At 41.6% G+C, this 23,493-nt stretch overlaps 2 protein-coding genes across 5 annotated transcripts in view; one reads left to right on the top strand and one right to left on the bottom strand.

Moving 5' to 3' along the window:
• The window catches only part of LOC135519468 (disintegrin and metalloproteinase domain-containing protein 23-like), a 36,652-nt gene extending 22,603 nt beyond the window's left edge, over positions 1 to 14,049 (bottom strand). For 3 of the 4 annotated variants that reach the window (XR_010452293.1, XR_010452294.1, XM_064944702.1), the window contains exons 1-7: positions 13,751 to 14,043; positions 12,663 to 12,889; positions 11,823 to 11,899; positions 6,649 to 6,712; positions 4,518 to 4,600; positions 4,310 to 4,373; positions 1,308 to 1,380 (exon numbers count right to left, since the gene is read on the bottom strand). Coding sequence is in view for 2 of the 4 variants with exons in the window: in XM_064944702.1 (XP_064800774.1) it covers positions 1,308 to 1,380; positions 4,310 to 4,373; positions 4,518 to 4,600; positions 6,649 to 6,712; positions 11,823 to 11,899; positions 12,663 to 12,889; positions 13,751 to 13,826 (664 nt within the window). In the remaining 2 variants the exon portion in view is untranslated. Of the gene's footprint in view, positions 1 to 1,307; positions 1,381 to 4,309; positions 4,374 to 4,517; positions 4,601 to 6,648; positions 6,713 to 11,822; positions 11,900 to 12,662; positions 12,890 to 13,750 lie in introns of all 4 variants that reach the window. The other variant, XM_064944703.1, reaches the window with a different exon arrangement.
• Positions 14,050 to 17,073: 3,024 nt separating this feature from the next.
• Positions 17,074 to 22,856, top strand: LOC135519467 (chemerin-like receptor 2). The gene is made up of 3 exons (XM_064944701.1): positions 17,074 to 17,316; positions 18,274 to 18,393; positions 18,634 to 22,856. The coding sequence occupies exon 3, from the start codon at positions 18,668 to 18,670 to the stop codon at positions 19,748 to 19,750; it is 1,083 nt and encodes a 360-aa protein (XP_064800773.1). The 5' UTR covers positions 17,074 to 17,316; positions 18,274 to 18,393; positions 18,634 to 18,667; the 3' UTR covers positions 19,751 to 22,856.
• The last annotated feature ends 637 nt before the right edge of the window (positions 22,857 to 23,493 follow it).

The following is a 23,493-nucleotide window of genomic DNA, read 5'->3' as shown; positions in this document are numbered from 1 at the left end:
AGGAAGCTTCGATACAACTGAATAAATAAGGAAAGATAATTAGTGTGTTCGATATGGTGGGATCTTTTTGTGTTGGTACAATTGCGTGAAATGGCTGTTGGAATGCCTTTTTATGCAAATATTGATATAATAACCATCGTATAGAAGTAAACTTGGATCACACGATGATATAGTGTGTGGTCCTCAGGAAACCATGCAGTTTATTAGGCTACAGATGATAGAATTTATGATGAACTTCACAGGGTGGTGAAAGTGCAAGGTGATGAGCTTGATGCTCCTTTCCAATAAATATCAACGGTCTTATTCGGGTGAAATGATGATCGATGCTTGACTGCCCGTTTGACAAATACAAATATTTTCGCTCTTATCCATAATAATCTCATCATGAAGACTAGCCTACCCTCACAGCCTAACCGCATTGTATCTGCGAGCTGTTGGCTAGAGCGCAGGTACCAAGACCAGAGTAGGCACATTTTCTATTTAACACAACAGTTTTTGTGACAATTATCGGTTAGAGTTGAAAATGCGATGGAATCACATTGAACTTTAGATGTTCAACTTCAACTAAAAAGTACATTTTGGATGCACTACGTCATTATGCCGTGATTTCTATCTCCAACGAGTCAGTCTGCATGAGAATCTGTCGCCAATTGGATGGGAACCTAGCTAGCAAGGTACTTTTATTGCTACCCAGAAATGATTTGATATTGAGATAAAAACATCTGCATTGGACCTTTACCCGGGAAGAGAAACACACCAAGGTAAAGGGCAAGATACAGATGCCATAGGAGGGAAACCTGCTGTGTCCTGTGACACAGTCCAGATCTGGGTCAAATACATTAAAGTATGCATAGGTCAAATACATAGGTCAAATACATTGAAGTATGCATGGGTCAAATACATATCAAAGACAATTGATTTACATTGGAGTTTGTTCTTCACTAAGGCAGCCCCCCCCCCCCCCCGATTAAGAGGGGTTTGGGTTAAATGCAGAAGACACATTTCAGTTAAAGGCATTGAGTTGTACAGCTGACTAGGTATCCCCCTTTCACTTCCACTCCATTGGTTCCACTCCACTGGGCAAACCAAATCAAGCGCACCACAGCTATTTGAAAGTGTGTGTATATGTATTTCACCCAGGTCTAGAGCTGTCATATGGGGAACCTAATGTTAGCGTTAGTAGGAGAGGATACAAACGGTTTTGGAATGTCAGGCAGACAGGCCGTGAGAGTGTTGATGTAAAGTGGCAGAGGCCTCTTGGAGGTTATGCAAGATCCATGATGGCAGAAAGATGCATAACTCATTACCCAGTTCCTCTTGGTCATTGTTCCTCTGGAGGGTGGGCCTCCTGCGCAGTGAGTGGGGTCGTGCAGCTGTATCCTGTGAGGGAATCCATTAAATGTCAGCAAGGGTGTGATAAATGTGGTGGATACAGGGAACAGGGAACAGGGGTCAAGTTACAAAAGATTGGTCATAACCGGGTAGGGATTGGCTGGCTCGGAGGGCATTGACATTGGTCTGCGTAACAAGAAACATGATCACATTTTCACAACTAGTCAACATCAATCAATATTTAAGGTAGACATGTAAAACGCAATACTTTATTAAGCTTACTACATTATCATTACATTACCATTATTCTTTCCATTTGCATCATGGACCTTGCCTGATATACATTGCCTTCAGAAAGTATCACAGCCATTTATTTTTTCCACATTTTCTTGTGTTACAGCCTGAATTTAAAATTAATTAAATTGAGATCATGTATCAATGGCCTACACACAATACCCCATAATGTAAAAGTGGAATTATGTTTTTAGAAATGTTTACAAATGAATAAAAAATGAAAAAATTACATGTATTGAGTCAATGAGTATTCAACCCCCCAAGTTCAGGAGTACACATGTGCTTAACAAGTCACATAATAAATTGTATGGACTCACTATGTGTGCAATAATAGTGTTAAACACGTTCTTTTAATGACTACCTCATCTCTGTTCCCCACACATACAGTTATCTGTAAGGTCCCTCAGTCAAGCAGTGAATTTCATACACAGATTCAACCACTAAGACCACGGAGGTTTTCCAATTCCTTGAAAAAAAGCAGACATTGAATATTTCTTTGAGCATGGTGAAGTTATTCCTTACACTTCAGATGGTGTATCAATACACCCATTCACTACAAAGATAAAGATGTCCTTCCTAACTCAGTTGCTGGAGAGGAAGGAAACTGCTCAGGGATTTCAGGCCAGTGGTAGCTTTAAAACAGTTACAAAATGTAATGCCTGTGATAGGAGAAAACTGGGGATGGATCAACAACGTTGTAGTTACCCCACAATACTAACCTAAATGACACAGTGAAAAGAAGGAAGCCTGTACAGAAGAATATATATTAAAAAACATGCATCCTGTTTGGAACAAAGCACTAAAGTAATACTGCAACAAATGTGGCAAAGAAATTAACTTTATGTCCTAAATACAAAGCGTTATGTTTGGGGTAAATCCAACACAACAATCACTGAGTACCACTTCATATTTTCAAGGATGGTGGTGGCTGAATCATGTTATGGGTTATGATAAAAAGAAACAGAATAGAGCTAAGCAGAGGCAAAATCCTAGAGGAAAACCTGGTTCAGTCTGCTTTCCAACAGACACTGGGAGACAAATTCACCTTTTAGCAGGGCATTTACCTAAAACACAAGGCCAAATATACACTGGAGTTGCCTACCAAGACAGCATTGAATGTTCCTTTGAGGCCTAGTTACAGTTTTTACTTAAATCGACTTGAGAATCTATGTCAAGACATGAAAATCGATGTCTAGCAATGGTCAACAATATCAGGCATACAAAAATCTCAGCTCTGTAGATTTTGCTGCGAAGAGACATAATCACTAGATAATGTATTCTGGTATTGCCCCTATGTAGCTTGTATCTGCTCACAACATTCAGTTAAAAAATCACAACATTCACTTAAAATGAACCTTACAAATAGCAGTGTTGGGCGATTTGGAAAGCCATAGTCAGTCAATAAATAATATAATAATACTTGTTGGAAAGGTTTTCATCTTTAGCTCATAATTTGTGGACACTATGAAATTAGAAAAGTTCAACATGTATGGTCAACAATATCGCAGCACAATTGAAAAATATATGGCACATGGAAACCAAACAAGGGTGGTCTATGGTGATAGGTGGGATGGGCTGAGAGTGGCTGAGGGGTGGGATTAAAGAGCTGAGGTCTATGGTGATAGCTGGGATGGGTTGGGAGTGGCTGAGGGGAGGGATTAAAGAGCTGAGGTCTATGGTGATAGGTGGGATGGCTGAGAGTGGCTGAGGGGAGGGATTAAAGAGCTGAGGTCTATGGTGATAGGTGGGATGGGCTGAGAGTGGCTGAGGGGAGGGATTAAAGAGCTTATGTCGGTAACTTATTACTGTTATGTGATTGCTGTATATAGAAGTACCGTATATGTAAAATATATGTCAAATGTATATGTCAAATGTATGTGTAAAATGTATGTTTATGTATGCGAACCTGTAAGCACCGAAGAGAGGGGATGGATGGTGGATGGGATAATAATAAAAAACAATTATTTAAAAAATTAAAAAATATATATTTTTTAAATGATAAAACAATTGTCAACAACCAACTTGAGAGAACTTCAAGTATTTTGAAAAGAATAATGGGCAAATGTACAATCCAGGTGTGCAAAGAACTTCTAGACTTACCCAGAAAGACTCACAGCTGTAATCACCGCCAATGGGGATTCTAACTTGACTCAGGGGTGTGAATACTTATGTAAATGAGATATTTCTGTATTTCATTTTTTTTTTTGCAAGAATTTCTAAAAACATGTTTTCACTTTGTCATAATGGGGTATTGTGTGTAGATGGGTGATACTTGTTTTTTATTGAATCCATTTTGAATTCAGGCTGTAACACAACAAAATGTGGAATAAGTCAAGGGGTATGAATTCTTCCTGAAGGCACTGTACATTCTATGCTTATATAACTTTTGGAAAAGCTCAATACAGATTAGTGAGGTATAACCATTTCCACACGTGCAGCACTTTGTTATCATTATGTCCTTCACTATTGTAAACCATGGACTTCCTTCAAAAACAAGAACACCCTTGTCAATGGCAAACATACCATTTTTACGAGATAACCTAATGTGCTTTACAGGAAAAAGGAGGCTTTAGTAACAGTAAAAGTGGCAGAAGAGATCCTAGCAGTAGCACAAGTAGAGGTAGAACAAATAGTACTTGTGAAGCAAAGATTTTGAAAAGCCTAAATATGAGGAAGAACTTACAATTGAGTGAGTCTGTTGCAAAGGCTCAATTAGATACACATAGAGTCCATCATCAAACATTCCGCTGTCAGGTAAAGAGAGAGGGAGCGAGAGGAAAAATGAAGAGAGAAGACAGTCAATACTAAGTCAATAGCAGCTGTAGAAAGCACCGATATTTACAAGTATTCCGTGCACGGACTTTTATGTAAAACTGCTGGTGTTCACTTACTGCAGCCCATTGCAGGTAGACAAGGCCACATTAGAGTCATCTTCCCCCCTCACCTGGCCATGGTAGTAACAGTGCTCACCACCCTGAGGATACACAGAAACAACATTCATACAATACTTATACAACATCACATATACCTACTGTAGAGCAGAGGGCAAATCTGAGACATATACTGTACACTCAGTGGCCAGTTTATTAGGTACACACATCTAGCACCGGGTTGCCTCCAGAAAAACCTCCAAAACAGCCTGAATTGTTTGGGGCATGGAAACATAGCTCAATTGGTATCAAGGGACCTAACGTGTGCCAGGAAAACATTCCCTACACCATTACCCCACTGCCACCAGCCTGTACCGTTGACACTAGGAAGGACGGGGCCATGAACTTATGCTGCTTATGCCAATTCCTGACTCTGCCATCAGCATGAAGCAACAGGAACCACTCCTCAGTTGTCCAGTGTTGGTGATCGCGTGCCCACTGGAGCCGCTTCTTCTTGTTTTTAGCTGACAGGAGTGGAACCTGGTGTGGTCGTCTGCTGCAATAGCCCATCTGTGACAAGGACCAACGAGTTGTGCGTTCTGAGATGCCGTTCTGCACACCACTGTTGTACTGTGCCGTTATTTGCCGTTATTTTCACTGTCATCCGTGAAAAGCCAAGGAGGCCGGCCGTTTCTGACATGCTGGAACTGGCGTGCCTGCTACCGACAATCATCGCTATGCTCAGTCGCTTAGGTCACTTGTTTTTCCCATTCTAACATTCAATCGAACAGTAACTGAATGCCTTTACGCCTGTCTGCCCACTTTATATAGCAAGCCACGGCCACGTGACTCACTGTCAGTAGGAGCGAACCATTTTCGTGAACGGGGTGGTGTACCTAATAAACTGGCCACTGAGTGTACATACCAACATTAGTCCATGGGTTTGGAGTGGAGCTTCCTACAAAATATTCATCAAACAAATACATACACGGCGTACTTATCACATTCACAGCAGTACCATATGAGTCAATATATAGCAATGCAACGTACCTGAGATGGAGTAGCCTACTTTCTACTCGGCCCAGGGTGTATTCGCTGGATTATTGCAACTTTGGCGACATTTGACTGTTTATTCAGTTGGAGAGACTATAAAGGTGTGCAATATGTCATCTGCAGCCTGGTTTACGCATTCAGCTCACATTTATAAATAATATCTTTCTGCAGTGTGAGTTGTGGTGGTGGGCCTCAAACTAATGGCTGTTCTTCTTCAGACCTCAATGGTCCACATCACTTTCCCTCTCCCTCATCTGTGACTCAGTTATCAACTAGGCCCAGGGTGAGCAGAGGACACTCTCTCTTTCACTCCTACCATCCCACACTGCATAGCTACTGCAGAGCACCAGCGTCTCTAGCTCCCCTGTCACGTGACCTGGGTTCCAGGCAGCCAGGCAGGCAGGCAGGCAGGCAGGAGAGACAGGAGGCTGCAGGGGAGCGGAGTGGAGCTGTGCTGAGTCAGCTAGCTCCACTGTGCCCAGCCCCTCTGCCTCAACCTGATTCAGCAACACCAGCAGCAGCGGCACAGTAACTAACACGGGCACACAGCAGCCAACTATCACATCTCTAGCCTCTTTTACCTCTCTCTTGCTAGCAGTCTATCCCTCCCTCCTTCCCTCGGTCTTTCTCTTACATCACTAAAACAGGTGCAAACAGCATCAGGGTGGATAAGATAAAGTGTAGTTATACTGATGATGGAGCACCATTGACTTGAAGAGGTTAGCTAATGGTAATCAATAACAGCAATGTTAGGATACATCAAGACCAAGTGGATAAATAACATCAAAGTAGATGTGTCAAAGTACCTCTGTACCATTCAAGGCCATTTGATTTATTTTCATGTCTGTGAACCCCAGTGGTCCTGTCAACATAGTAGGGTGAATAGTTTGGATGTCTTTAAGCATTTTGCTGCATTTTGCTTTAACTCTCCACTTGTTCTTTGATTGCCCCTAACTAGCCACAGTTAAACAAAACAATACACCCTGTAACAGCTGCAGGCCCTGTACCTTCCACAGGGAACCAATTAGGCTCCTCTGAAAAAAGAGAAAACGAAAAACAGGTACCCAAACAGAGTGGGTGTTCTGGCTGGAGATGTTACCTTTGATAGAACAGGTTTACCCTCCTCATAGTGGATCTCCACATAATCCGACGACAACAAGTCACTAGGAAGTAAAAGGAGAAGGGCGTGGGTTAGTGACATGTTGTGTGTCTGTTGTGATGACCTGCTGCCCGAACCGTCTGACTGTGGTCTGGCCCTGGTACTGTGACTTACATGGCGCTTTAGAGGAGTGCATACTGTTAAACAGCTACATTCAACAATCACCACAAACCTTAGGTAATCCTCTTCAAAAACCCACCGTCAAGTACATCCACATGAACTTAAAATACACCCACACTATCTCACAGTTAAAAAGGCAGCTTAAACGCTGAATACTGTGCAGCTATAAAAAGAGTAGGTAAGATGCTTCAGTTCGAATGAGGAGAGGGAGGGAGGGAAACATTATTTTTGTTAGGCTGCCAGGTGGTTGAGACAGTACAAGAATCTGTATAAGATACATACAGTATAATACAGCATAAATACACCAAAAATGCATACTCTGAAAGATTATGAAAGACAGTCAACACACAGTTGTGACAGACTGCTTCCAAAAAGGGATACAGAATCCATCACAAAGATGGCATTTAGTGAACAAACCAGGAGAAATGCTCTTTTGTAGGTCAAACCAATGTCAAATCTATTCTAACCTTTGAACAACATCTAGAGCAAGAGAACATCTAAAACAACTCATAATTCAAAATTGTATCATTATTTCAAAAACAAATACTTTTTCTAAAATGAGTAAGTACATTGATTAGAAAGAACATCCATAACAGGCAAAGAACATAGAAAGAACGTCCATGACAGGCAAAGAACATAGAAAGAACATGGAAAGAACATCCATGACAGGCAAAGAACATAGAAAGAACATAGAAAGAACATCCATGACAGGCAAAGAACATAGAAAGAACATAGAAAGAACATCCATGACAGGCAAAGAACATAGAAAAACAACCATGACAGGCAAATAACATAGAAAAGCAACCATGACAGGCAAATAACATAGAAAAGCAACCATGACAGACAAAGAACATAGAAAAGCAACCATGACAGGCAAAGAACATAGAAAAACAGCCATGACAGGCAAAGAACATAGAAAAGCAACCATGACAGACAAAGAACATAGAAAAGCAACCATGACAGGCAAAGAACATAGAAAAACAGCCATGACAGGCAAAGAACATAGAAAAGCAACCATGATAGACAAAGAACATAGAAAAGCAACCATGATAGGCAAAGAACATAGAAAAACAGCCATGACAGGCAAAGAACATATTAAAGCAGCCATGACAGGCAAAGAACATAGAAAAGCAGCCATGACAGGCAAATAACATAGAAAAACAGCCATGACAGGCAAAGAACATAGAAAAGCAGCCATGACAGGCAAAGAACATAGAAAAGCAACCATGATAGACAAAGAACATAGAAAAGCAACCATGACAGGCAAAGAACATAGAAAAACAGCCATGACAGGCAAAGAACATATTAAAGCAGCCATGACAGGCAAAGAACATAGAAAAGCAGCCATGACAGGCAAATAACATAGAAAAACAGCCATGACAGGCAAAGAACATAGAAAAACAGCCATGACAGGCGAAGAACATAGAAAAGCAGCCATGACAGGCAAAGAACATAGAAAAACAGCCATGACAGGCAAATAACATAGAAAAGCAGCCATGACAGGCAAAGATCATAGAAAAACAGCCATGACAGGCAAAGAACATAGAAAAACAGCCATGACAGGTATGGCATTGATACAAGTGACTAAGAATATCATATCCCTTTTCAAAATGGTGTCAATGAAGCAAGACATGATAAATGATTGTGTGAGGCTTTTGCTTCACCTTGAGCACCACTGTCCTCCAGGCTGTTCCCACCGTCTGACTCAGCGAGCCATGTCACACCACACCGTTACACACACTCAATCTGTTAGCTGACGACTGACTTCAAGAGACTGACATTTCTGCCACAATGGCGCTTTTCGGGGCAACCTTGTAGATCTCATTCAAAACACCCTCCCACCCCTGGACATACAGCACCTTTTGCTGCAGAAAAGTAGAAAAAAATACAAAAGAAGTGTCTTTGGAAATGTGTTGTACGTGTGTGACATTTTGGAGCGTTGCTCAGCGAGTGGGCTGGAAGTGCTGTGCACAGTTGGGTGTAGAGAGAGAGAGAGAGAGAGAGAGAGAGAGAGAGAGAGAGAGAGAGAGAGAGAGAGAGAGAGAGAGAGAGAGAGAGAGAGAGAGAGAGAGAGAGAGTCAAAGCACCAGTGCAGTGTCTGTGAGAGATTCCTGAGTGAGGGGCTATTTTTAGCTTGACGTATGAGGCAGGGAGAGGAGAGTGTGCCACAGCACTGTGAGTGTGTGTGTGAATGTCTGTGTACGTGAGAGAAAATGTGTGTATGTGTGCGTGCATGCATGTATGTGTGAGACAGAGACAGAGAGTGTGTGTGTGTGTGTGTGTGTGTGTGTGTCTGTGTGTGTGTGTGGTGTGTGTGAGTGAGTGAGTGGGGAAGAGAGAGAGAGAGAAAGTGCGTGGAGGGGAGAGTGCGGCATTGCAGAGTGTGGAGGGCTGGAGCAGTGGAACGTGAGTGTACCGAAGTGTGTGTATGTTTGTGTGTAGAGAAGGGAGGTCGGAGAAGTACATGTCGCAATGTGTAATGTGCAGCCAGTGTGTATGAGAGTGTTTATGTGTTTGGGGCCAAGGAGTCCTACCCTGAGGTATTTGAGTCCTCAGGAGACTGAGTTACACAATGCAGTGGTAGATGAGAGGGGAAAGACCAGAAACTGCAGGAGGTTCTGGGGCCTGGCGAAAGACCAGCTCCAGCCCAAATCCCCCATTGACACATGATGCTGTCATTGCTTTCGCCCTGGCACATGGAAATAATCAGTCTGCTCCTAATTGAATAGTGATGCTCAGGGAAAGGGAGGACAAGACATACTGTACTGCAGCCCAGACCACTGCATGACTGAATCAGCCCCAGATCAATGCTAATTAAAACACAGAGATATTATGAGACCAGTAGACACCCAATCTAAACCTACATTAAACCATCTGCATATAGGTTTTCCATGAAAACTATATAGGTTTTGACATTGAAATGACAATAAAACACAGTTCACTGTTAAAGGGATACCTTGGCATTTGGGCAATAAGATCCTTTATCTACTGCCTCAGAGTCAGATGAACTTATCAATACCATTTATATATATATATATTTTTTTTACCTTTATTTAACCAGGCAAGTCAGTTAAGAAAAAATTCTTATTTACAATGACGGCCTAGGAGCAGTGGGTTAACTGCCTGTTCAGGGGCAGAACGACAGATTTATACCTTGTCAGCTCGGCAGCTTGAACTTGCAACCTTCCGGTTACTAGTCCAACGCTCTAACCACTAGGCTACTCTGCGTGCAGTTTGAAGGAACTTGCTAACTAGCGCTAGCGCAATTGCTACTTGCAGCAGATACCCTTAGACTAGCACTAACACTATTTTGCAATTCCAGTTATTCCATTTAAGACTTCCAGTTATTGTGCTAACGGCTAGCAGATACCCATAGACTTCCAGTCATTGCGCTAGTGGCTAGCAGATACCCATAGACTTCCAGTCATTGCGCTAATGGTAGTTAGCATTGGCTCGCAAAACTACCTTTAACTTCCTTCATACTGGACAGAGATACATAAAATGGTATCCACACGTTCATCTGACTCTGGGGAAGTAGAACAATCCTGAAGTATCCCTTTAAGAATAGTCAGCTCTATTATGCTGAAAATATGTTATCCAGGTGCAGAAGTAAGATGAACAGCGAGCAGTACAAGTTGCACCCATTGGCAGGTTGCAGACCTATCTATATTTAGATCAGAATTCTCACAGCTACAACAGTGAGCAGAATTCATCCTACCCATAGACATAGACTAAAAAGACCTGCACCAAAAACTCACACTCACATAAAACTCACAATCAATGAAAACAGCATAGGATCTGGGCACAAAGAACAGCTTCTCTTCACTTCCGCAAGGTTACTTATTGTGTAATTATTGTCTGATCAAAAACCCATTTTCTCTTGATTAAATGCTATTGTTCAAAGCCTGACTGTTGGGACTGAGAGTAACAGGAAATCTAGTTTGTGTTGTGAGGCCAGGAGAAGTTATCAGGTCAGGGACAGGGCACCGACCCCTCATGTCTCGACATGCTTCCTGTTGTAGTTTATTGTGTGTGTGTGTGTGTGTGTGTGTGTGTGTGTGTGTGTGTGTGTGTGTGTGTGTGTGTGTGTGTGTGTGTGTGTGTGTGTGTGTGTGTGTGTGTGTGTGTGTGTGTGTGTGTGTGTGTGTGTGTGTGTGTGTGTGTTTCATCCCACCTCCTCTGACAGCATTGGTCACCATGACCACTTCCCCCACCCCCTACCTTCCTACACATGGTCACCAAACCACACTACCTTCAAAGGTCAATGGCTGCCAAGAGTCTCCATGCCTCCCCATACCTATATTCACTTGAAAAGACAATGCATTTGCCAGGCTCTTATATGAGTGCTCATTTGGCTCTAGGATATTATAATCAGCCCAAAACATAATGTATGTTCACGGTCATAGGAGCTAATGTTCTTCATGTGACAGCTCTGAGAAGACTGATGGTGGACACAACATGAGGTCTACCATTGATGAGACACACAGGCAGTCTCTGTCAAGAGGTCCTGTTCAATCACCATAGCAAAGACTCATGAGGCCCTGCATTAACCTGACCGATAGTACACCTCATTACTAGTGAGGAAAATCACTTACAACTCCCTTGGAATCATGGGGACCTGTCACTTTGATTTAAAGATGACCCATCCAGCCCAACATGGTGCTCTCCGTATCAATGAGTCCAGCACGGCGGCCCTGCAGAACGTGGCTACTGTTGTGACCATGACCTTGATAACAGAAATTGTAGTTGGATGTGTTCCACACACTGGATCTGGATCAAAATGGAAGACTCTTCAGAAAATGACTCCTTATGTTTATATAAAATGACCTCTCTGCTGTAAACCATGAAATAACAAGAGCTGGGCAACACCCAAATGCCTATATCCATCACTGTTAGCTAATACCCATGCCTATTTCAAAAGCTAAAAGATCCGCCTGCAAACCAAACCGTATTGAGTAAGAAAAGCAAGGTATGAAGTAGACAAAAACACTTACTTGTTTAACGTTAGGTCCAGTACAAATCTGGAGCCAAAGGCCTCTAACTGGAAACTGGCTTGAGCAAGGTGGACTGCCTGTGGGAGAGAGAATGTTAAGCACATCACAGGTCCTTGTTTTTAGTGTTTATCAGGTTGATTTATTTTCTAATTGTAGGGTTATTGGGAGAATGGATGCCATTGGTAAGGGTAATGGTAAGACTAGTTATACCACTATAAAAATTAAATGTATTATTATTATTCATAGTTATATAATTAGAATCTTATTTCTATGGTTATTTAATTGAGAAATTGTAACTGTAATGACTGTAAGGAATGCCATGCCAACTTCACTGCCGAGCCAAGTTAAGTAACTCCCCTGCATATCAAGTAAGATAGGGCATCACCCTCATAACATGGGAGAGGAGGGGAGGATAGAGTGAGACAATGCTCTCATTGATGATTCCTTCTATCATTTAAATCAAACTATACCCATTCATCTGTTTACTTTATCCAGTGTGCCAACATGGACAAGTGTACTGCCATTGGCAAGCATAACCACCACTGCACTCCAATAGGTTCAGGGGCGGCAGGTAGCCTAGTGGTTAGAGCGTTGAGCCACTAACCGAAAGGTTGCTGGGTTAAAATCCCTGAGCTGACAAGGTAAAAATAGGTTGTTCTGCCCCTGAGCACGGCAGTTAACCCACTGTTCCCCGGGTGCTGAAGACATGGATGTTGATTATGGCAGCCCTCTCTGATTCAGAGGGGTTAAATGTGGAAGACGCATTCAATTCCACAACTGACTCGGTATCCCCCTTTCCCCAATAGGATAACAATCCCAAGTTCTGACCAGAAGCCGTACCTGGTCATGACCCTCTGTGACCTGGCTCCTAGCCCGGGTGTCCAGGTCATGGTAGGTGCTCTCTGAGTCCTCGTTCAGGTAGTAGATGAGCCGAGAGGGGTAGGTGATCACATGCTCAGCCGCACGGTGACTTGTGTTGCCTGTGGCCGCTGCTGCAGTTGCCTCTCGCTCCGACAATAATGACACTGCGTCCCTCTCCACCACCTCATTCTCTCCTCCTTGAGAAACTGCAGAAGAGGAGATACCATACGAGCATGACAGTCAGTCTATACTCTGCATAGCCCCAACATAAGGAAGCCTGTCAATCATAATCTAATCATGTAAACAATTGCTGCTACTGCAGGAAGTGATTATGACTTCACCATTCCTGCAGGACACAATTGAGAGAGTTAAGTGTATAATGCTGTGTATTAGTACCATTAGAGTATGGCAGTAAACTATGACATTCCTTTTTCAAGGTCTACCTAAAAATAATTATATGGGGATTCACATAAACAAATAAATACAAATGTACATAAACTCAAAATAGTGTTAAATTGCACTACAAAAATCTATATTTGAAATATAAATTGAATATGACAGACTGGGTAGGCTTCTTCATGTTGTTATGCTGAATATTATTATACTAATGAAAATAGAACAGTTCAATTCATAATTAAATTAGCGCTTAATATAATAAAGGAGTGCCTTGTTAAGGTCAACATTAAGGTAAACTGCAACAGCAGTTTATAAAGGTGTTTTGATCTTTGAGGTACTCATAATTAGACACAATTGTACAGCTAAAACGAGTTCATCTTAAACATTTGTCTCGGGTTAACTTAGCTATATTTCATGTTCATAAACCTGAACAAAAGATGCTGAGGTGCTTTCGTCTGCCCCCTCTCTCACCGTCACTTAAAAGGGCTCGGCATATTAAATTGTCCTCCGGACACAGACAGATCCGTCCCAAAATAGAAACGGCATAGCGAGAACAACCAACATATCTATCATAAATATCAGATAATGACACAAAGAAGCATGCGAGTTATTAAATGTAACTGATACCGTTATGGAGGGACAGGATTGGGCTAAGAATATGCAGTACATACCAATTGCCGCTATGGATGGATGGAGCCAGGACGCAAGAATGCTCACGAGCAAATTTGCCAGAAATATCAAATGCATGATTCATATTTGATATCTGAAATATCTTTATATCAACACGTCAACGCAGTAATTAGCTGGCGACCCATTATTGCAGGGAAGATGTCGTTTACGGGTAATTCTTCATGTATCCAGTCAGTGGGGGAGAGGACTCCTGCAGCAACGGGCGGAGGGGGAGGGGGGGGGGGCGAATGGAAGGCGGTGGCCAGCCACTCGAATTCAACGAGCAGTCTCCTCCTGATTCTGCATCCGCGCAAGTGCCGAGTCTGCCACAATTCAACACAAGTCCACCCTTTGCCCGCGCGCACATAGCACAGGCTCGTGCATGAGCCTTAAAGTCGCCTACATGCAGGTGATAGAGAGCCCGGGTCATCTGTTTTAAACTGCATCACATCCGTGCTGCAATTATGTACTCTGTCTATAGTGTATGAGGTCATACCTATTCTGATTCACACTCTATTTTACATGGTCCAAAGTAAATGGTGAGAAGTTTTGTGATGTGGTGGTCTATGTATTTAGAAGGCTGATTAGTATTTTACTGTATTCTGCACCACAGTATTTATCTCTGTCTCAACTCAAATTGGTAAGTATCATAACAGTTGGAGAGCTATTTTGATGAGAATGATTTAATTGTTTTGTTAATCATCTTGGCTTTCCCTTAAAAAATGTTAGTCTATTAGAACGCAGAAAAATGAGTGGGATTGTTGTTGACATTAATATATTCGTCATTTAGCAGATGCTCTCCAGAGTAACTTACAGGAGCAATTGGGGTTAAATGCCTTGCTCAAGGGAACATCAACAGATTTTTCACCGAGTCGGCTCGGCAATTCAAACCAGCGACCTTTTGGTAACTGGCCCAATAGGCTACCTGCTTGACCGAAGTCTATAGACCAGCATTTCCCAAACTCAGTCCTCGGGACTCCAAGGGGTGCCCGCTTTGTTTTTTGCCCTAACATTACACAGCTGGTTCAAATGATCAAAGCTTGATGATTAGTTGATTATTTGAATCAGCTGTGTAGTGATCGGGCAAAAAACAAAATGTCCATCCATTGGGGTCCTTCGGGCCTAGTTTTGGAAACCCTGCTATAGACTAACCTAAATGGGGTACACTGTAATAAATTACTCTTTGGATCAACCTAAAAATAACTACATCAACTGGTTGCAAGTAAATGAGTTAGGCGTTCTCAATTTTTTTTAAATGACATTAGTTGAAACTAGATATGTGATTCAATGCCTGTTCAACTGTTATATTTGATTATTAACTAACCTATATTTCAAGTTGCAACCTATGTCAACTTACTTTGGTTAAACCTAATAATTAGCATACATACAATATACTGTATACAACCAGTTATATCGTACTTACTTTTACACTTCAGAATTACACATCCACATTTCTTAAATTAGGTTACAAGTAATTAAATACATTTCCTGTTAATCAAGATATTATGTTGGTTCTATAACATGAAATATTGATTCCAAACACTTTCTTTACATAAAACTTCTACATTAACTTGTTACAATACTGTAACCAAATGGTGACCATCTCATCAATAGTAACCTTTCCATGATCTTTAGTATTACAATACACAAATATAAACTGAATTTATAATCAAGAAAAAAAACAGAACAAATTTTCTGGAATGACATTCACTCTTACGGGTGGCCAAAAATAACTTACTTAAAGCCACGCCCCCCCCATAGACCACGCCTCCAACTCTTATGATAGGCTGCCATCGCTAAATTGCACCCACCATATGCAATGCGAATACAGATGAGTCGTTTCATTAAATTTAAAAAATCACATTGATCTTTCAAATTCTTTGTTTGATTTCAGACAAATAGAATAAAATATGTTGAACTGAGCAAAGCTTCATTTTGGATCATACCAATCAGACAAATTACTTCAGATGAGAAAGTGCCATCCCACTTTTTACAGCGGTAGGATCTGTCTTGGGCAATTCTGTGTGATACAGATAGGATCTATATCACATAAAGATCACACAAAATTGCCCAAGACAGATCCTAGTTACTATCGGAGTTAGTGGGAGAGTATGTCTGCTTCACTAAGGCTGTGTTGCTGTGTTTTAAATATTTGATAAAGCTTTGCGTATCCTTTGCATAACACATGGCACCTCCAGATTTCATGGCCATCTCACTCTTTTAAGCAGTCAATAAAATCCACACAGAGAGCTGCACTTCAATCATGCTTTTAAGGTAGTGCCCAGTATGTCCAGTTCAAATAATGTATCCAACCGTGTGTAATTCCATAGGGTATTACACATGGTCACATTCATTGCTTTACTTTATCCCTATGAGGGGTTGCTCTTACAACTAGTGTATGAAGGTAGGCCCTACCCTCTTTTTACAAATACCCTTAAATGTAGGCATTTTCTGCATTTTGCTGCCGTAGGCTATTGCTGTCCATCCTTCCAGTATGAACCTCCTTAGCACTTAGTAACCTCCAGGAAGATTGTTTGTCAGGCCTACTCATGTGTGCCTGGCAACGACTGGCAGGCCTCTTGATCAAATCTATGATTGTTGCGCAAGCGTACGCACACACACACAAACAGACACACTCTCAGTATTTTACACACACACACACACACTGTCCCCCTATCGGTCCTGCGGGATCTGACAGCTCCTCCCTCTGGGTTAAATGGGTGGGATGGTCAGCTAGGGTAGCTTGGCAGAGCCTGTTTTGTTATTTTAAGAGGCAAAGAGTGGTAAAAGTAAGCAGTTTTTCACATGAATTACTTCTTTGAGGGATTTCATTTGCAGGTTTGTTTTTGGTATGCTGAGGATTTACATTTCCTAACTTATAGTTGACATCAAATCTAATATTTGCACAAGATGATAATCATATATGCGCAGAGATTGTAAAAACAATAGATTAATGCAATATAATGGATTCCTGAAGACCAGGGTAACTCTAAACATGACATTTTGTGTTACTGATTTTGACTTGCTCTGTATATTTTTCAGATGTTCTTTTTAAATAGCATACACTGCAGTAAATCATGCTTACTATAGGCTTACTGGCGCTTGGAACTTCTGAGATTGAACTGCCAGTGGTCAGACAGTCAGAAATCTGTCCTGACCTATTCTATAAGTAATGGTATGTTTAATATAAGTAATTTAGCGATTATTCTCTTAAACAAGACATTCCTTTCCTCCCCATGCCAGGACTCCAAGTTTTCCTCATTCCGATACAGTGCAAGTGATGCGTCAGTGGACGCGCCCACTTGGACACCGACCCAACTCTCCAGTATTTATTAAGGTGTAACGGGTTTACGCACAGACTCTAACGAGGATACTCGAACATAAACGATACTCCAACCCCAGTAATAACATAGGGATGGAGTTTGGAATTTCATTAAAACATTTGTAAAATAGTGAGGGTTAACATAGAGGTAGCCTAAATCTTTTATGCTGCTTTAACTCTGAAAGTTTTCGTTTGGGTGATTTCGACTCCGAGACGGTTGGCGGGACATAGAGAAGCGACTGGGAGGTATGTCGACTAGAAGGCTTTCATGGGTGTTGGATAACGCATAAGAAAATGGATAGCAATCACAAAATATCAGATGCAGTTTTTTCTGATCATTCAGACTGACCTTAACACTACTTATTAAATCGTTATATGTATATAGAACATACATCACGAACCTATATGTTAATAGTAGTTTCATAACTCAAGTACTGTATCATGTGGCAAATTCTTTTAAAACATAACATATTTTAATTATGCCTACAGTTAAATTCTATTGTCATTGTGTTTTAGCTTTTGAGTTTTACTACTGTTGCCTTCAGTTTATCTGACCATAGACCTTTAAGGCCAAAGTTAGACTGAAGAGACTGTGTTGTGTGCAATTTTGTGGGTTGGAGGTCCGTTTGTACTGAAGAAAATATTGTGTTTAAGGGTCACGTAAGTTTACTTTGAGGCCCGGAAGAAACAGATAAGCATGATCTAGTCATGATTTAACAATTTAACACCATGTGTGTGTGTGTTTATTTTATTTGACCTTTATTTAACTAGGCAAGTCAGTTAAGAACAAATTCTTATTTTCAATGACGGCCTAGGAACAGTGGGTAAACTGCCTGTTCGGGGGCAGAACGACAGATTTGTACCTTGTCAGCTCGGGGATTTGAACTTGCAACCTTCCGGTTACTTGTCCAACGCTCTAGCCACTAGGCTGCCCTGTGTGTGTGTGTGTGTGTGTGTGTGTGTGTGTGTGTGTGTGTGTGTGTGTGTGTGTGTGTGTGTGTGTGTGTGTGTGTGTGTGTGTGTGTGTGTGTGTGTGTGTGTGTGTGTGTGTGTGTGTGTGTGTGTGTGTGTGTGTGTGTGTGTGTGTGTGTGTGTGTGTGTGCGCGCGTTTGTGTGTGTGCGCGCGTTTGTGTGTGTGAAGGGTGTGGGCACTCCACCTAACCTCTTTTTCATGTCGGCTCACTAATGATGACACTCTTTCAGGATAAGGACCCAGCTGTAATTAAATCTCACTTTTCAAACAACTGGAGGAACTGTGACCAGGACACTAACAAAAGCACATTTTGGGTAAAAAACCAAGTGCAGGGACATTTGCAGTACCAGGTGAGAAGCCACGATGTAAAAACATAATGGACTACTAATGACAACAATATCTCTTTTGCACATCTGCATGTTGTATTGTACCTCGATAATTAAAAATATTGTGTTAACATGTTATCAACGTGAGTAATTACAGGGCGACTACAGAAGTACAAGAGCAACTTAATGTAACTTACATTTTAACGGACAAAACAAATAACACATGTTGAAGGAGTGCATCTTATTGCTTTGTCTTTCTTACAGGACCTCTGCTTACAAAGGTAGTAGCGCTGCAGTAATGGAAGAATCCTCGGAAGACTATGACAATTACACCTATGATTATCTGGAGTATGGAGACTTGGAAAAAGAAAAAGGTGGATACTCTCAGAAGGAGGCTATGCACATCCTATCAGTTATCATATATAGCATTTCCTTCGTGCTCGGTGTCACTGGAAATGGAATAGTCATATGGGTCACGGCATTTAAAAGCAAACGGACAGTGAACAGTATATGGTTGCTGAACATGGCTATCGCAGATTTTGTGTTTGTGCTCTTTTTGCCCTTCTCCATCGACTACGTTCTTCGAGACTTCCACTGGTCCTTTGGGCTGGTCATGTGTAAACTCAACTCGTTTGTGTCTGTGATGAACATGTACGCCAGTGTGCTCTTCCTCATGATTCTCAGTCTAGACAGGTATGTCTCATTGGTCCACCTTAGCTGGTCTCAGAGGTGTCGCACTATACGACGAGCCTGGATCGTGTGTGGCTGTGTGTGGGGGGTGTCTGCTCTACTGAGCCACCCTACTCTGATATTCCGTGACACTATGCACATATATGGCAGGGTGGTGTGCTTCAACAACTTCAATGTCCAGGATGGACATACAGCTGCTGTGAGACATATCACGCTGGTGGCAGTTCGTACAGCAGTGGGCTTCTTACTGCCCTTCAGTGCCATCTGCGTGACTGGAATTCTCCTGGCAATCAAAGTCCACCAGTCTGAAGATTCTGTGCGCCTATCCAGCTTCTCTAAAACAGTTTCCGCTGTCATTCTGGCCTTCTTTTTTTGCTGGGCACCGTTCCATACTTTTAGTTTAATGGAGCTTTCCATGCACTCTTCAATGTTTCTACATACTGTTCTGAAGACAGGTTTTCCTCTTGCTACTAGCTTAGCCTTTTTCAACAGCTGTGTCAACCCTCTCCTCTACATGTTGGTGGGCAAGAAGGTTCGCCAGCTCCTGAAGCGCTCGTGTCTGGACATCACAAAGAGTTATCTGCGGGAGCTCAGCCAGTCCATCTCTGCAACTGAGTCGGTGACTGTGGCAGACGTCGGTCCTTCAGACATCCCTCCACCAGAGGAGCCCACAGAATCATCAACTGTATGATTATAATGCAGTACATCCTAAACTCACAGTTACCTGTAAACAGAAATCAACAAGAGCTGCTATTTTACCTTTGAGAGCCAGCCTGACCATTATTTTACCAGATGTGACTTATTTTATATTCTACTTCAGTGTAACATTTCTGCTTGTTGTTTCAGTTGGCTATTTCCAAGCAGCAATTACTCAAAGTGCCAACTTCTGTTGACTGTAAATTGCCCTCAGTGGAAAACCTGAGTAAAGTCTTGCACTAAAAGTATAACTTGCACAGGAAAAAAAGAGGTAACTTTAATGATTTGAAAAAATAATCTGATCCTAATTACCCCAAAAACAAACAGGAAAGGGGGCCAACCATCCCCACAGCCTCTGGAACAGGAATTATTAGAAGCAGATCTACCATTTTCATAAACACTTTGTATTTAGATTTCGATCTTTAAACAAATCCAAGTTGGGAATTTGCAAATCTCCGTAGGCCTTTTCTTTCCCTTAGGAATATATTACATTGAAAAGGTATGTTTTCCTTTCTAAGCTAATTTCCTGTTGCAGTGTTTTCTGTTATTATACACTATAAAAAATGCTGGGTTAAAAACATCCCAATATGGGTAAATATTGGACAGAAGACGTTGGGTTATTTTGACCCAGCCAGTTGGGTCACAAACAACCCATTGTTTTCTTTAAAAGAGAAAGGTTGGGTTGTTGATGTTATGATCCACCGGGTCAGACCAGAAGACTGGAGGCGTGACTTAGTAGGGGTGTGGTTTTTAGATAGTTATTTTTGGCCACCTGTGAGGGCAAATGTCATTCCGATTAATCTGTTCTGTTTTCTTGTCATCACCTGTTAAGGTTGAGCACTGACACTTTTCAAATCAAATCCAATTTTATGAGTCACATGCACAGAATACAACAGTGGCAGACCTTACCATCAAAGGCTTACTTACAAGCACTTAACTGACAGTGCAGTCCAAGAAATAGAGTTGAGAAAATATTTACTAAATAAAATAAAATAATTAAAAGTAACACAATAAAATAACAATAACAAGGCTATATACAGGGGGTACCGGTACCGAGTCAATGTGCAGGGGTACAGGTTAGTTGAGGTAATTTGTACAAGTAGGTATAGTGGCTATGCATAGATAATAAACAGAGAGTAGCAGCAGTGTTAAACAAAGGGGGGTCAATGTAAATAGTCCGGGTGGCCATTTGATTAATAGTTCAGCAGTCTTATGGCTTGGAGGTAGAAGCTGTTAAGGAGCCTTTTGGACCTAGACTGGGCGCCCGGTACCGCTTGCCATGCGGTAACAGAGAGAACAGTCTATGACTTGGGTGACTGGAGTCTTTAACTATTTTTTGGGCCTTCCTCTGACACCTCCCAGTATATAGGTTCAGGATGGCAGGAAGCTTTGCCCCAGTCATGTATAGGGCCATACGCACTTCCCTCTTTAGCACCTTACGGTTGGATGCCGAACAGTTACCATACCAGCCGGTGATGCAACCGGTCAAGATGCTCTCGATGGTGCAGCTGTAGAAAGTTCTGAGGATCTGGGGACCCATGCCTAATCTTTTCAGTCTCCTGAGGAGGAAAGGTGTTGTCGTGCCCTCTTCACGACTGTCTTGGTGTGTTTGGACCATGATAGTTTGTTGGTGATGTGGACACCAAGAAACATGAAACTCTCGACTCGCTCCACTACAGCCACATATATGTGAATGGGGGCAAGTTCTGCCCTCCTTTTCCTGTAGTCCACGATCAGCTCCTTTGTCTTGCTCACGTTGAGGGAGAGGTTGTTGTCCTGGCACCACACTGCCAGGTCTCTGACATCCTCCCTATAGGCGGTCTCATCATTGTCGATGATCAGGCCTACTGTTGTGTCGTCAGCAAACTTAATGATGGTGTTAGAGTCATGCTTGACCACGCAGTCGTGGGTGAACAGGGAGTACAGGAAGGGAATAAGCACACACTCCTGAGGGGCCCAAGTATTGAGGATCAGAGTGGCAGATGTGTTGTTGCCTACCCTTATCATCTGGGGGTGGCATGTCAGGACATCCAGGATCCATCTGCAGAGAGAGGTGTTTAGTCCCAGAGTCCTTAGTTTAGTGATGAGCTTTGTGGGCACTATGGTGTTGAATGCTGAGATGTAGTCATTGAACAGCATTCTCACATAGGTGTTCCTTTTGTGTAGGTGGGAAAGGGCAGTGTGGAGTGCAATTGAGATTGCACAATCTGTGGATCTGTTGGGGCGGTATGTGAATTGGAGTGGGTCTAGGATTTCTGGGATGATGTGGTTGATGTGAGCCATGACCGGCCTTTCAAATCACTTCATGGCTAATAACGTGAGTGCTACGGGGTAGTCAATTAGGCAGGTTACCCTCGCTTTCTTGGACACAGGGACTATTCACTTCCATGCTGGGTTGACTCCGCAGATGTGTTTTTAATGTAATCCGTAGGTTATTTTCAAGAGGCATGGCTTTCATGAGTGTAAATGTCATTACCTGTTCATCATGTTATATTTGGTAAACTTTTAATAAAGACATTCCTTTAATATTTTTTGAATATGAAATTAATAACAGTATTTAACTATCCCAACATTGAGATATGCATCAGCACTTGAACAACTTAATTCATTAAGCTACAAAAGTGTCACTACTCAACCTGAAGATATACAATACAACAGAACAGATTAACCAGAATTACATTTTTTTAGTATTTTAATTTTATTTAACCTTTATTTATCCAGGTAGGCTAGTTGAGAACAAGTTCTCATTTACAACATATACTCTCGTGGGTGGCCAAAAATAGCTATATAAAATCCACCCCCCTACTAAGCCACGCCTCCAGTTTTCTGATCTGACCCGGGTTTTTAACCCAGCATTTTTTCGAGTGTATGGCTGGTGTACACAAGAGCCAAATTCTATTTGGCCTTTATTTCCTTCTCAAATGATAATAAGTCTAGAAATGAATCACCTATGTTTACATTACATTTTCAAATAGTATTCACATTGCTTTCACTGTGTGGGAATTTGCAATCTATGAGGGAAATTTGAAATGCAATTTATTTGTTAATTCTAATATATTTGAGTCAAAGGAATACACAATAAATCCAATCCCTTATCTTTATTGGTAGTGTGCTTAAATATTTATTGCATCTGTTATAAGGAAGCAGTGCCAGGAGTGCTGCTATATAGAGTGGTGCTCAATCTCCAGGGAACTAACAGGATATTGCCTGTCACCTCATTAAGGTTAGAGTACACTGAGGATGGAATAAACATACCACATGCATAGTTGATCAAAGAAGAATACACAAGAAGACATGAACATCTAATACACATTCAATTATAGCTAGAGAGTGTGTTGCCACTCTCCACTCTCAAATATGTGGATTTCCAATATATCACTTAATCCTAACTGCTGTCTTCCTGAAGTTCAGTCCTGTTGTTTTCAAAGTAAATGTTATTGGTAAACAAACCCAGATGAGTTGAGATTGGTTGGGTAATGTGGTCCACATCTTGAACCATGGCCTGAGGAAACATCAACTGTATCATTGTTGTATTAATCACCCCATGTCTTCTGCCAATATCTTGACACAACACTTGGAATAGTGGGCTATTGACATTTGATTCAGATTATTTGATTAGGCAAATGAGGGGTGTTGTTGAAAAATAATCTGGAATGAATTAAACCAGATTGGGATTTTTGGACACCTAATTGGGATTTAAACTGAATAGAGATAGGAATGAAAAGCCATTTTATAGTC

Source organism: Oncorhynchus masou, chromosome 29, assembly GCF_036934945.1.
Source record: "Oncorhynchus masou masou isolate Uvic2021 chromosome 29, UVic_Omas_1.1, whole genome shotgun sequence".
Taxonomy (NCBI): Eukaryota; Metazoa; Chordata; class Actinopteri; order Salmoniformes; family Salmonidae; genus Oncorhynchus; species Oncorhynchus masou.
The sequence above is the reverse complement of the archived record's forward strand: the minus strand, read 5'-3'. Positions and strand labels throughout refer to the sequence as shown.